The 13,725-nt window shown below is 52.2% G+C and overlaps 1 protein-coding gene across 1 annotated transcript in view; it reads right to left on the minus strand.

Moving 5' to 3' along the window:
* The window catches only part of ATP2B2 (ATPase plasma membrane Ca2+ transporting 2), a 378,813-nt gene that overhangs the window by 34,185 nt on the left and 330,903 nt on the right, over positions 1–13,725 (minus strand). The window contains 2 exon segments of the mRNA XM_018038308.1: positions 3,243–3,477; positions 5,019–5,260. Coding sequence (XP_017893797.1) covers positions 3,243–3,477; positions 5,019–5,260 — 477 coding nt within the window.

Genomic DNA, 13,725 nt, shown 5'->3' on the forward strand with positions numbered 1-13,725 from the left:
GCAGGAAGAGGAGAAGTGGCTTGCTAGTGCCCGAGCTGGGGTTGGGATCAGGCCCCCTTTCTCCAGTGCGGGCTGACTGTGCGCCCAGCCCTGCTGGCTGGACAGCGTGCATGCGTGCATGCCAAGGAGCTTCAGCTGCATTCGACTTTTTGCGACATGGACTGTAGCCCGCCAGGCTCCTCTGTCCATGGGATTTCCCAGGCAAGAATACCAGAGTGGGTTGCATGCCCTCCTCCAGGGGATCTTCTCAAACATAGGGATCGAACCTGTCTCTTAGGTCTCCTGCATTGGCAGGTGGGTTCTTTACCACTGGCGTCAACCTGGGAAGCCCACACCCCCTCCCAGTGTCTGCGCCTGAAGCCAGCTTCTCTGGATATTTTTCGTGTCAACAGAAAACAGCAGGGACCCGGCTCAGCCCTCTCAGGCCCTCTCTCCTCTTCTCAGCCCCCTGACCCACAGCTACCTGCCCTCTCATTTTTGTGGCCCCCAGGAGGAGGCTCCAGGCAGGAAGGCAGGAAACTTGGATTCACTAAGCGAGACTGTGGGACCTCGCTGGCCCTGCTTGGGTCTCCGCGTTTGCTTCTGCAAACTGGGGGTGTGGGAAGGTGTTTGGACTAGATCAGCCTTTCAGACCTTGAGTCTTGCCCCTTTAGTGGATTGTGAAATCAGTTTTGTGGGTGGTGACCAGTGTTTAAAAACATAAAGGAAGCGATAGAAGAGAAGAGAAAATACTTTAATGCATCACCTTAGTTTGTGAGAGTTCTGTTTTGGTTTAGTGTGTGTGTTTGCTGAGTCCTGACATAAAGTACATTTCTCATCGCTGGGGGTCACGACCCAGTAATGCCGCTTTCCACCCTGCTTCAGTGCGATGAGGCAGGAGCTCGGGCATGGGGGTGGGAGGGGGCTCTGGGGACGGGGAGGCCCGGGGAGCCGCAGGCCAGCTTCGTGCCCTGTGCATCTCAGTCCCCTGTAAGGGTGTAACACATCACAGCAAAGCCCAATCCCGTTAGTAGCTGGTAATGAACGGGCATTCCCCCAGGGAGACTGGTAAACGCCGTGTGTCCAGGGAGGGGTACTGGCTGTAGGCAAAACGCCAGGGGCACTAACTGCCTTTGCTGTTTTAGGCTCTGGGTGGGAGGAAGGAGGCATGTGTGTGTGTTTAGAGTACTATTCTTATCCCCAGTGTTCGGATGAGGATATGGAGGCTCAAAGACTTTATGTAACTGGCCCAAGGTCACACAGCTGAGGGACTCAGAAGCCCAGGTCTGTCTGATGCCCAAACTCACAGTTTTGACCCATCTCCCTGTTGCCTAAATGTGAAAGGCCACGTCTGTGACCTTCAGGTTTCACTTGATCTTTAGAATGCTGAATCTTACAATACAGAGGCCAGGAGCTTGGAACTCAGCTGGGGATTGGCAGGGTTGGGGGTCAGCAGCTTCTTTGTTCCCTTTCACTTGAAAGAAGGGGACATGGAGGCTCCAAGAAGAGCAGGGAACAGCCAGAGGCCCCCCCGAGGATGGTGACAGGGTAAGTGGGGCACCCTGAAGTTGCCCTCGGTGGAGGAAGGTGGCCCCGAGACAGGCTGCAGCCTGGGACCCTTTACTGCACAGCTAGCACCTGGGCAGTCCTGTCCTCAAGCAACAGAATATAAAGAAACCATAAGGGGGCTTCCCGGGTGGTCCAGCGGGTAAGAATTTGCCTGCCCATGCAGGGCACACTGGTTCGATCCCTGGTCCAGGAAGATTCCACATGCCACGGGACCACTAAGCCCGTTTGCCACAACTACTGGGCCCACGTGCCTAGAGCCCGTGCTCCACAACAAGAGAAGCCACCACAATGAGGAGCCTGCACGCCACAGCTAGAGAGTAACCCCTGCTTGCACACAACTAGAGAAAAGCCTGCACGCAGCAATGACGATCCAGGGCAGCCGAAAGTACATAAGACAAATTAAGGAGAAACTATAAGAGACGACAAATGACTGCAGGCGTGCCCAGCTGGGCGAGTTATAGACAACAAGATACAAAAGAGACCAGGAGAACCCCATTGCCACTTGAAGAGCTGGGAGCAAAAGCAGGGTCCTGTGCATGCCCCCTGTTCACAAGACCACCAACGGGGTGGGCTCTCCCCTAAAGAAACCTGTTACTTGTTCTTGCTCTCCTCTGCTGCAGCAGGGGCCCCAGCAAAGCCTTGCCTGACTGCCTTGTCTGGCCTCGTATCAATTTCTATTGATGAAGGGGGCTGAGAACCCTGGTCTGTAACACTCCCAAGGGGCCATCACTAAATCCCACAATCGAAGCCCGTCCTGGCCCAGCGTTTGCGTTAGTCCTCGAAGAAGCATGGGCCGCCCCCTCCTGTGTCCTGCTCCCACTTCCGGCTCCCAGGGTGAGTGAGTGCGCTCTGCCTGCCCACAGTGGTGTGTTAGTGATCCAAGGCTGCTCTCTGCTCTTCTCACAACCCCCTTCCAGCTTGGGCAGCCCAACTGATCACTCATGTCCCATCTTCCTCCAACCCTGCAAATCTCCAGCTGAATTCAGAATCAGCTAAAGAAGACTGAAGACCCTCTGTGTCAGCCGAGCACCCCAACAAATGCACGTGTTACATCACTTCCCTCGGCCTTTGTGGGGAGGGGACACGGTCATGCCTCCTCCTTCCCTTCCGCTTGAGAGTGTGACCTTCAGTTAACTTTCCTGCTCTGTTGCCCTGGAAACCGACGAAGGCAGACTGCCCGCTGCACCACTAGGGAAAACTAGCTGGGAACCTCGGTCTGCACGCAGACAACTCTAAACTGCTGACGGGGATGCCCACGTTTGGGGTCTTCTTGAGCGTGGTCACCTTTGTTAGTGGGCATCTCCTTTGCAGGGACCTTGGAATTGGGGCCCATGGATTTTTGACAGGAAATCCTGACTCCTCTGAGGCTTCCAGGGCAAGGCAGGCCCCACGCCTGTCCCCGGAGCCCCGGAGAGAAGGTCTCTGGGTGATTGGGTGGGCTGTTCCAGGACAGACCCCACGGCAGAGCGACACTGCCTGCCAGGCTGCGGGCTCTGCCCCGGGGCCCAAGCAGACAAGTGTGGCTTCACTGGTCTCAGCAGTCTGAAAGTGTACGAGAAGGTCCAGAGGAGACCAGCGGGCCTTGCAGGGACATTGAGGCTCAGAGGGGTCAGGCGGTGTATTCCAGGTCGCCCAGCAGCAGGCTGGGTGCCCCGCCTCGCCCCCTCCCCGGGGTGCCATGGTGCGGCACCTACCTCAGGCCGCACGGGATCCTCGATGCCCACCACACAGATGCAGGTGAGCTCGTTGAGGATGTCATTCTCGTTGTCCCAGTCGGGCTCAGGGCTGCTGGGGAAGTCGCGGTAAGCCACACAGATGGTGCGGAGCCCGTCGCAGGCCATGGGCTCGATCACCTTCTTCACCATCTCGTCCCGGTCGCGGGGCCGGAAGACCCGAGGCTCACCTGCCCCGCTGAGGATTTTGCAGCACCTGGAGGAGGTGGGAGGGGGGTCAGTCAGGTGCAGCCAGAGGCCCAAGGACCCTCCAGCCAATGGGCTCAGAGCACACCCCCACATCCCAAGTGACGCCCTGCACTGGCCGGGTCGGTCATGACGCTTGGGATGGTCCTGGCCACGGGGCCCCAGGCAGGTTTGAAATCCGCTGCAGCTGCTTGCTGCTTCAGTCGTGTCTGACTCTGTGCAACCCTATTGATTGTGGTCTGTGAGGCTCCTCTGTCCATGGGATTCTTCGGGCAAGAATACTGGAGTTGCCATGCCTTCCTCCAGGGGAACTTCCTGACCCAAGAATTGAACTGGGATCTCCTGCATTGCAGGCAGATTCTTTACCAGCTGGGCTACCAGGGAAGAACTTGAAATCAGGACCAACTAAAAAGAAATCAGGCAGCCTGGTTGCTGTATCTGCTCTCAGGCCACCCACCAAAAGCCTATGTCCTTTGTTTCATTTTCACAAGGTATCATCCGAAAAGGTAGTTTCACAGCTAAGATGGTTTTCAGAGGGCATAAAACCTAGGCGAGGGGTCTCTGACCCCACCGGTCACATCAAGATGGCTCAGGGAGCACTGAACAAATCCCCACCTTGAGCCTCAGGTCAGAGATTCCAATTCAGTTTGTCTGGGGCGAGTCCAGGAATCAGCGTTTGTTTGTTTAGAAATCTCCCTGAGGTTATTCCAACGTGTATCAAGGGTTGATTCCCCTTCAAGGTACACATGGGAAAATGGGTGCAGCGAGGGGGCCTGACTTGCTTAGTTCTCCGAGTTTATTTCTGACACCTGGAGTCAGACGAGACTGGCTAACAATGAAAATCATGTTGTCAACAACTCCACACTCAGAGAAGTGACAGGAGGGAGCTCCAAGGGTGATAATAGGGAGAATTTCCCGATGAGACAGTGACTTGGGGGCGGAAAGGGAGAACTCTCTGCATGAACATTTAAGAGGCTGTTGAGTCGTGTCCAACTCTTTGTGACCCCATGGACTGCAGCACACCAGGCTTCCCTGCCCTTCACCATCTCCCAGAGTTTGCTCAAACTCATGTCCATTGAGTTAGTGATGCCATCCAACCATCTCATCCTCTGTTGCCCCCTTCTCCTCCTGCCTTCCCTCTTTCCAAGCACCAGTGTCTTTACTATTTAAGAGGAAACAGCAGCAAAAGCTGGAGAAGGCAATGGCACCCCACTCCAGTACTCTTGCCTGGGAAATCCCATGGACCGAGGAGCCTGATGGGCAGCAGTCCATGGGGTCAGTAAGAGTCCGACAGACTGAGCGACTTTTCACTTTCACTTTTCACTTTCATGCATTGGAGAAGGAAACGGCAACCCACTCCAGTGTTCTTGCCTGGAGACTCCCAGGGACGGGGGAGCCTGGTGGGCTGCTTTCTACGGGGTCGCACAGAGTCGGACACGACTGAAGCGACTTAGCAGCAGCAGCAGCAAAAGCCCTGGGCGCCGCGGCCCCGCCCCCAGCCCCGCCCCCGGCCTGCGCCAGGCCCCTGCGTAGACCCGCTCCCTTACTCACTTCTTGAGCACGATCTCCGAAGCGCCCTTGCTGTACATGCGGAAGCTCTCGTCCGGCAGCTTGATGACGGTGCTCATGGACTTGCGCACGGAGTTGAAGGTGTAGACCTTGTACAGCTTCTCCTCGGGCATCCGAGCGCGCACGGGCTCGTAGTCTTGCTTCAGGTCCAGCACGAAGCCCAGCAGGCCGCACTCCGTCTTGTTGCCCACCTGCCGGGGCAGGGCGCCCTCCTTCTCCGGGGGCTGCGGGGAGAGGCCGGGGGTTCACTGGGACGGCCACCTGGGCACTACATGGCGGCGGGGCTGGGTGGGGCTGCTCCCACCCGCTCCCTCACTCTCCGGCCTCTGCATCCCAGACCCAGTCTGGGCTCTTGGGTGATGGAAATTAACCAAGATGGGGTTTTTAACACAACGATTTCAAACATAAATTGATGACAGAATTAAAAAAAAAAAATTGTGCACAGACCACCCAGCTCTGCAGAACTTAAGGCCTTGTTCGCTTCAGATTTTTCTTTTTTTTTTTTTTTTTAAGAAGTCAAGTCTAACAGATAAAGTTGAATCCCCCCTTGTACCCCTCTGCATCTGTATAACCCACTCATTGTACCACAAGGAAACTCTCACTTAAATTTGGTATTCATCCTTGCCCTCTGTGTTTTAACTTTTTGTTTCGAGATTCATGCTAGATTCACAGGCGACAAGAAATAATACAGAGAGGTGTCATATGCCCTTCATCCTGTTTCCCCGAGTGCTCACTTCCTGAGCAACTGGGCCAGGAGAACACAACCAAGGTGTTGACGATGATAGAACTGACCCGGCGGGATTCGGATCTCACCAGTTTTAAAGCTCGTCTATGTGGCTTAAGGTCTGAACAATGGCATCACGTGTAGATTCCTGTGGCAACCACCATCAAGGTACACAACTGTTCATCACAACACTCCCTTGTGCCATTGTGTGTGTGTGTGTTTTTTGAGATAACCATTGTGAAAACTTTACAATGTGGATATAAATTTTAATAAAATTTAAATTTTACTGCCTATGGTTTGTTTTCCTAATGTGTCATAATTAATTTTTATTGGAGTATGGTTGCTTAACAATGCTGTGTTAGTTTCTGCTGGACAGCAAAGTGAATCAGCTATACGTATACGTGATATTATTGTTGTTTAGTGGCTAAGTCCTGTCTGACTCCTTGTGAACTCATGCGCTGTATGTAGCCCGCCAGGCTCCTCTGTCCATGGGATTTCCCAGGCGAGAATGCTGGAGTGGGTGCCGTTTCCTTCTCTGGGGGATCTTCCGTATACCTACATTCCCTCTTTTCTGAACTTCCTTCCCAGTTAGGTCGTCACAGAGCACTGAGTAGGGCTCCCTGTGGGATACCACAGGTTCTCACCAGGTATCTGTTTTGTACGCAGATCAGCAGCATAGACATGCCAATCCCAGTCTCCCGATTCTCCCCCTCCCCGCCCCCTTGGTGTCCATGTATTTGTTTTCTACGCCTGTGTCTCTGTTTCTGCTTTGCAAATAAGATCTATACCATTTTTCCAGATTCCACATATATGCATTAATATATATTTTCTGACTCACTTCCCATGCTTCCCTCTCATGACTGCGGTGATCTCTCTCCCCCGCCCGCTCACTACTCCCCCGGCAACTCCTAATCTGTGCTCCAGATAATTCTGCCATGTTGTGCAAGTTATATAGACGGAATTGTACAGTATGCAACCTTCAGGGATTGGCTTCTTTTCACTCAGCACAGTCCCCTGGTTATCCAGAAAAGTTGTTGCATGCCTCAACAGCGTGTTCCTTTTCCCGCTGGGTGGTATTCTATGCTCTGAATGTAACGTCCTTTGTGACTTCAACTGAGGTTGAAGCAAATGCAACTGCTAACTTTGTGTCACAGTGGCCAACCATCGGCAATTTCATGCAGTTTAACTTACGGTATATATGTGCAGTGCTGGTTTACACGTTGCAAAGGGCAGGTAAGGAGGCTGTACACATTCTTCTGTAACTTGCTTCACTCTCAGAAACATTCAGTTTTGGACTTATCCCCATTTAGGGCACTAGTTTGTTCTTTTTTAAACTTTGGAATATAACTGTTTTACAATGTTGTGTTAGTCTCTGCCATACATGAACTGAGTCAGCTATATGCATGCATATATCCCCTCTCTCTTGAACTTCCCTCCCACCCCACCCCTCTTGGTCCTCATGGAGCACCGAGTTGAGCTCCCCATGCTACATAACAGCTTCTCACTAGCTATTTATTCTACATATAGCAGTGGACATATGTGGGTGGATCTAGAGCCTGCCTACAGAGTGAAGTTAAGCCAGAAAGAGAAAAACAAGTATCGTATATTAACACACAAGCTGGAATCAAGATTGCCAGGAGAAATATCAATCACCTCAGATATGCAGATGACACCACCCTTATGGCAGAAAGTGAAGAGGAACTCAAAAGCCTCTTGGTGAAAGTGAAAGAGGAGAGTGAAAAAGTTGGCTTAAAGCTCAACATTCAGAAAACGAAGATCATGGCATCTGGTCCCATCACTCCATGGGAAATAGATGGAGAAACAGTGGAAACCGTGTCAGACTTTATTTTTGGGGGCTCCAAAATCACTGCAGATGGTGGCTACAGCCATGAAATTAAAAGACGCTTATTCCTTGGAAGAAAAGTTATGACCAACCTAGATAGCATCTTCAAAAGCAGAGACATTACTTTGCCGACTAAGGTCCGTCTAGTCAAGGCTATAGTTTTTCCAGTAGTCGTGTATGGATGTGAGAGTTGGACTGTGAAGAAGGCTGAGCGCCAAAGAGTTGATACTTTTGAACTGTGGTGTTGGAGAAGACTCTTGAGAGTCCCTTGGACTGCAAGGAGATCCAACCAGTCCATTCTGAAGGAGATCAACCCTGGGATTTCTTTGGAAGGACTGATGCTAAAGCTGAAACTCCAGTACTTTGGCTACCTCATGCGAAGAGCTGACTCATTGGAAAAGACTCTGATGCTGGGAGGGATTGGGGGCAGGAGGAGAAGGGGACGACAGAGGATGAAATGGCTGGATGGCATCACGGACTCAATCGACGTGAGTCTGGGTGAACTCCGGGAGTTGGTGATGGACAGGGAGGCCTGGCGTGCTGTGATTCATGGGGTCGCAAAGAGTCGGACACGACTGAGCGACTGAACTGAACTGAACTGATGCAGAATCTAGAAAAATGGTACCAATGAAGTTATTTGAAGGGCAGGAACGGAGACGCAGACGTTGAGAACGGACATGTAGACCCAGCGGGGAAAGAGGAGGCTCGGATGAATTGGGGGGGGGGTTTCCTTTCTAACCGGGCTGCATGGACACCACAGCCTCTGCCCTGAACCTGAAACCACCGACCACCTCTCCCCAGTGCCTCTCACTTCCTCTCGTGGCTGCCGGGACACAGGCTGTTGTTTCTCCACCCTGTCCCTTTAGCCCTGCCGTTCCTGCCTCCTTTCCCTGCCAGGCAAACTCCCCTCGCCCTTTAAGGACCAGCACAGGTATCTCCTTGTCATTGATGACTTTGTCACCCCCAAGTAGGAGCTGTATTCTTCCATCCCCTGCCCAGGTTCTCAGGGCCAGCACAGAGCCCGGCACACAGTAGGTATTTACTCATTGTTTGCAAGATGGCTCAATGCAGACCAGCCTTGGGGGCGGGGGGGTAAGAGGCACAGGTGGCCGGGTAAGCACGAGGTGCTCCATGTGAGCGCTGATGGTAGCATAGGTGGCTGTGGGAAGTTCACGTGGCAGGGGGCTCACCTCCCACAGCTGGCCCCCCTGCCCCGCCACACAGGCAGACCACTTGTATAAAATCAGTGTGCAGCGACCCAGGTGGAGGTGGCTTTGGGAGTGGTGAGAGCCACCACGGACAAATGCAGACCCCAGAGAGACACTGAAGAGGAACAGTGTCTGTGAACATACTGTGTCCCCCTCCCACCCCATGGGTGGGTCTCTGTGGGTCTCAGACCAGCCTCGCACAGGAGCCCTCCAAACCCTCCCTCTCAGCCTTCTTGGTGTTGTTCATACGAGCAGCCTAGGTAAGAGGAAGGCAGACCCCAGAGGATGCTGGCATGGATGGGCTGGCAGTGCAGGGGGAAGGGGATGGCAACAGGACCTGTCCCTGGCCGGCCCCTTCTGCCCCACAGTCAGGGCTCAGGCCCCAGGAGCAGACCTGAGACATGGCGGGTCATGGGCACTGGCCTTGCCATACATAGCCGTGGACCCTAAGTCATCATCCTCAGCGTCCCCACGTGTAACATGGAAAGGCTGGAGCAAATGATTTCCAGCTGAGAAAAAAAAATCAACCTACTCCTTCAAGTGCATCGTGGGCCGTAGTGAAGGATGGTAGAACAAGGCAGAGCTGCGGGTTCCTTCAAGGGTCCTGGGGGCTGTGGGTCCAGCCTGAGAGTACCCTTCCTGCTCCATGCCACGTCCCACTAGGTCCCAGCACTGCAGGCCTCGGAAGGCTCCCCACTCCCACACTGTGTGGATGTGACTTGAAAGCGGGAGAATCTGACAGCTCCCTCTTTCTGATGTTTGGGAAAAGAGACATTAAGCACTCCTCCTAGTCTCTGCAGCATGCGGTTATGTGTGCTTTGAAAATTTACATATTTATTTACTTTTTTTTTTTACAATTTTATAATTAATCTTCTGGTGATTTCTAGAGTTTTATGTGTCTTCCACAACGGTTCCCCCTGCCCCCTGCTTATGAAAGAAGATGATGACACGGAGGACTGAAATAAAAATGGCTAATTACTTATTTGCCCAAGAGAGCTGAGCAGTTATGCCTGCAAACACACAGCATTTTATTACCCTCTGTGAAATATTTTAATTTTCCCCTAAAAGGATTTCAAACAATCCATGGCTGCAAAAGGCAGGGCTGGCTCCTCCGTAATTCAATTTGTTCCTGTGAACTTGAGCTCTGAAATCGCCTACGTGTATTATTAAGAAGCAGGGACTCGCCCCTTTTTCCTTTTGGCTTTGTTTTTTTTTTTAAATCTCAACAAACCCATAGGTTTTGTTATTACTGTAGACTTCGCAAGAGCCTTTGCTCTCCGGGGCTCTAAGTCTGTAAGAGAGTTAAGGCATTGGTTTTGAGGGGCAGCGGGCAGGCCTGGGGGGAAGTGATTTGCTGCTGGTCAAACCTCCTGCAAAGCCTGGTCAAAGGCCTGGGGCTGCCTCCAGTTCCTGTCACTCCCAGCGTAGTGCTGTTAGCTGCACATGTCCCTGTATGAGCGGTAAGCCCTTGGGAGTGCTGGCTGCTGCTAACTTTGGGTGAGCTGGGTGAGCATAACTTTGAGAGGGCAATTCATGTTCCTGTTTTGGGATGCTTGGGAGTGACTGGAGCTCAGACACAAAGAATGATGAGCTGAAGAGCAGTAAGTTATAAATAACATCTGAAAAAATGAGATTTAAAAACATATAGCGAGCAGGTGCCACCTCACCCCCATGAGGACGCTGTTATCCCAAACAAAATAGGAAACGTGCGTCGGCAAGGATGTGGAGAAACGGAAAACCTTGGTGGGAATGCAGAATGGTGCAGCTACTGTGGAAACCAGCACGGAGGTTCCTCAAAAATTACACACGGAATTACCGTACAATCCAGCAATTTTACATCTGGGTATATTACCCAAAAGAACTGAAAGCAGAGACTCGAGAAGACATCTGTATCCCCAAGTTTACTGCAGCGTTGTTCACTGCAGCCAAAAAGATGGAGGCCACCTGACTGTCCGTCAACTGGCGAGTCGATGAGGAAAGTGCGATCTACACGTACAGTGGAATGGTATTCAGCCGTAGAAACGAAGGAAACTCCGACAATGTTCCAGCATGGATGGACCTTGAGGACATTACGCTAAGTGAACTAAGCCAGACACAAAAGGACAGATACTGTGTGGTGCCACTTACTCAAGGTCCCTAGAGCAGCCACTGGAGAAGGCAATGGTCCCACTCCAGTGCTCTTGCCTGGAGAATCCCAGGGATGGGGGAGCCTGGTGGGCTGCCATCTATGGGGTCGCACAGAGTCGGACACGACTAAAGCGACTTAGCAGCAGCAGCAGCAGCAGCGGAGCAGTCACATTCATCCAGACAGAAAGCAGCAGGGTGGGTGCTAGGGGCGGGGGAGGGGGAAGGGGAGAGTTTAAAGGGAACGGAGTTGCAGCTGGGGAAGAGGGTAAGGTCCGGATGTGGGCGGTGGGGGCGGTTGCACAATGTGACTGGACTTAATGACACCGATGTGTACACCAAAATGGTTAAGGCGGTCAATTTTAAGTTATGTGTCTTTTACTGAAATATTAAAATCCCCTCGACACCCCCTCTCTGTCCCTCAAAGCCCCACAGACATAGCATGGTAAACTGCAGCCGCGGCCACAGGACGACACTTGTGAAAGCACGTGAGAAAACGACTTTTCACTCTCTGGTGGTCTCTGGCAGTTGAGCCCACTCTTCTCACCCCTTGAGGATGGGCACTGGCAGAGGAGCCTCCCTGAGGCCTGGATGGACCACCAGGAGCCTCGGAAGCTGCAGCAAGGACTATGTGCCAGATGCCAGCTCCGTGTGCCCTTTGCTAAACTCTTCACTAAGCATGCATCTTCAGTTACATCCTCATGGCTTCCTAGGAGGGGCAGACTGTTATTATTCCTAGGTGCATGGGGAGGCCTGGAGAGACCGGGTCTCACAGCTCATGAGTGGCTGAGATAGTAGGATTTGACCCTGGCTGGTCTCAGCTCTGTGTCCATACAGAACGCTTTCCCAGCAGCCCTGCCTGTCTTCCCTAGCATTTCAGATGGTTGGTTAACGAGGAAACTGGTGGGAGACTGGTTTGGAGCCCATGGTGGGGGCGGTGGGGAGGGCTGTCTTGCTTATCTCTGCTTCCCACTGTGGGTAACCAATGAATATGTGTTGAATGAATAAATGAATAATTTGGTGTTTGTGGGTGTGGAGTGCTGCCAACGGGAGGCCAGATGGGATGGGATTTTGTCAGAATGTTGGCCTCCAGAATTGTTATCTGAGGCTCTGCCTCCCCAGGAGCTTCTCAGGAGCTAGGCCTTGAGGGGCAGGAGGGCAGAGCCAGGACCTTCACGAAGGCTACAAAGGCCCAGGTCAGCGTGCGTGTCCTGGATGACAGCTGGACAGGCTGAGCCGCCCTGGGGAGACACACCCGTGACAGCAGACTCCCCGGGGACCTTCTTGAGCTCGCCACTGCACCGTGTGTGTGTGTGTGTGTGTGTGTGTGTGTGTGTGTGTGTGCTGTGTGTAGTGCAGTATATGTGCGTGTGGGGTGTGTGTGTGTGTGTGGGGTGTGTGTGTGTGCACACGTACAGTGAGAAGGAGGATACATGGATTAACAGTTCTGTTAAAAATTAGACTCCCCCATTTAGGGTTACTTGTTTTAAACTGTTCTCCTAGGGACAGTGTTTTCAAAAAGAACAAAAACAAAACCAACGAACAGAACCAGAACAGCTGTTGAATTCAACACAAAGGCACTGTCACTTCACAGACCAGGATGAAGAGCAATCCCACCTCCCCTGAATGCCCTGCTTAGTCACTTCCAGGGTCTTCTGTGCCTTCTGGAGCCACTGTCCTGGCCAGAGTCCCTCGCAGATCTGGTTTGACTCAGGGGGGTTGAGGCTCCTTGGAACATTCATCTGCACCCTGGGTTTGGAGCTAGATCTGAGTTCAAGGGCTGACCCTCTGCTTTCCAGAGTTAGTGCCCCACTTCACCCTCCTCCCAGGAGCTCTAGTTCTAAGATTCATGAGAAATGCAATCAAGCAGATCCTTCCTGCCTTTTAGGTTTTACTGGGGCTCTTGGGGGTATGGAGGCACCTCAGTTTGGGGTAGCACATGTAATTTCTAACTAGGTGAGTGCATGTTCAGTCATGTTCGACTCTTGCGACCCCTATACACTATAGCCTGCCAGGCTCCTCTGTCCATGGGATTCTCCAGGCAAGAATACTGGAGTGGGTAGCCATTCCCTTCTCCAGGGGATCTTCCCGAACCAAGGATCAAACCTGGGTCTTCTGCATTGGCAGGCGGATTCTCTACCACTGCACCACCTAGGAAGCCTCTACGAGGTGAAGCTTGCCTTATGTATTCAGGAAAACCATCCTGCCAGGAAAATCCTTCCTGCTCCTTCCCTGAAGTGAAAACCACTTCAGGGACCTCAAGGAGATTTGTTCTTCTCTCAATAGTTTATGTTACCAGAATATACGCCATAAACTTTCAACAGTTTGACTCCACATGTGCCCATCTTCATTTTAATAATTCAAATGTTAACTGTAATGTCAACCTACTTTAAAAGAGGTCTCATAAAATAAAAAAAATTAAAGTCCGCTTGGGTGGTTTCAGAGCACAGAATAAACGTGGGCGGAAAAGGAGAGCGTTCTTCCAAAAGAAAGCATGGTGCTTCTAAAGTCTGAGGAAGGAGCTATTTCCATCTGAGAGCTCAGCTGCGGCTCTGGGAAGCAGCAGGGCGACAGGAAGAAGCAGCTAGTAGAAGTCTCGACACTCAGAGAGTTAGAGGCGACAAAGAATCTGAGGGTGCGCCAGGATTTCTGAGGCAGGGAAGCCATTTCTGACTGAAAGATGATTCATGTCGCTTGCCTCACAGGGCAAGCTTAGTTGCCAGTGATTAGAAACAGAAGTGGAAAGAAGAGAATTCCGGTGTCCTCAGAAGGGATGGGGCATGTGGTTGA

This window comes from Capra hircus, chromosome 22 (assembly GCF_001704415.2).
Source record: "Capra hircus breed San Clemente chromosome 22, ASM170441v1, whole genome shotgun sequence".
NCBI lineage: Eukaryota > Metazoa > Chordata > Mammalia > Artiodactyla > Bovidae > Capra > Capra hircus.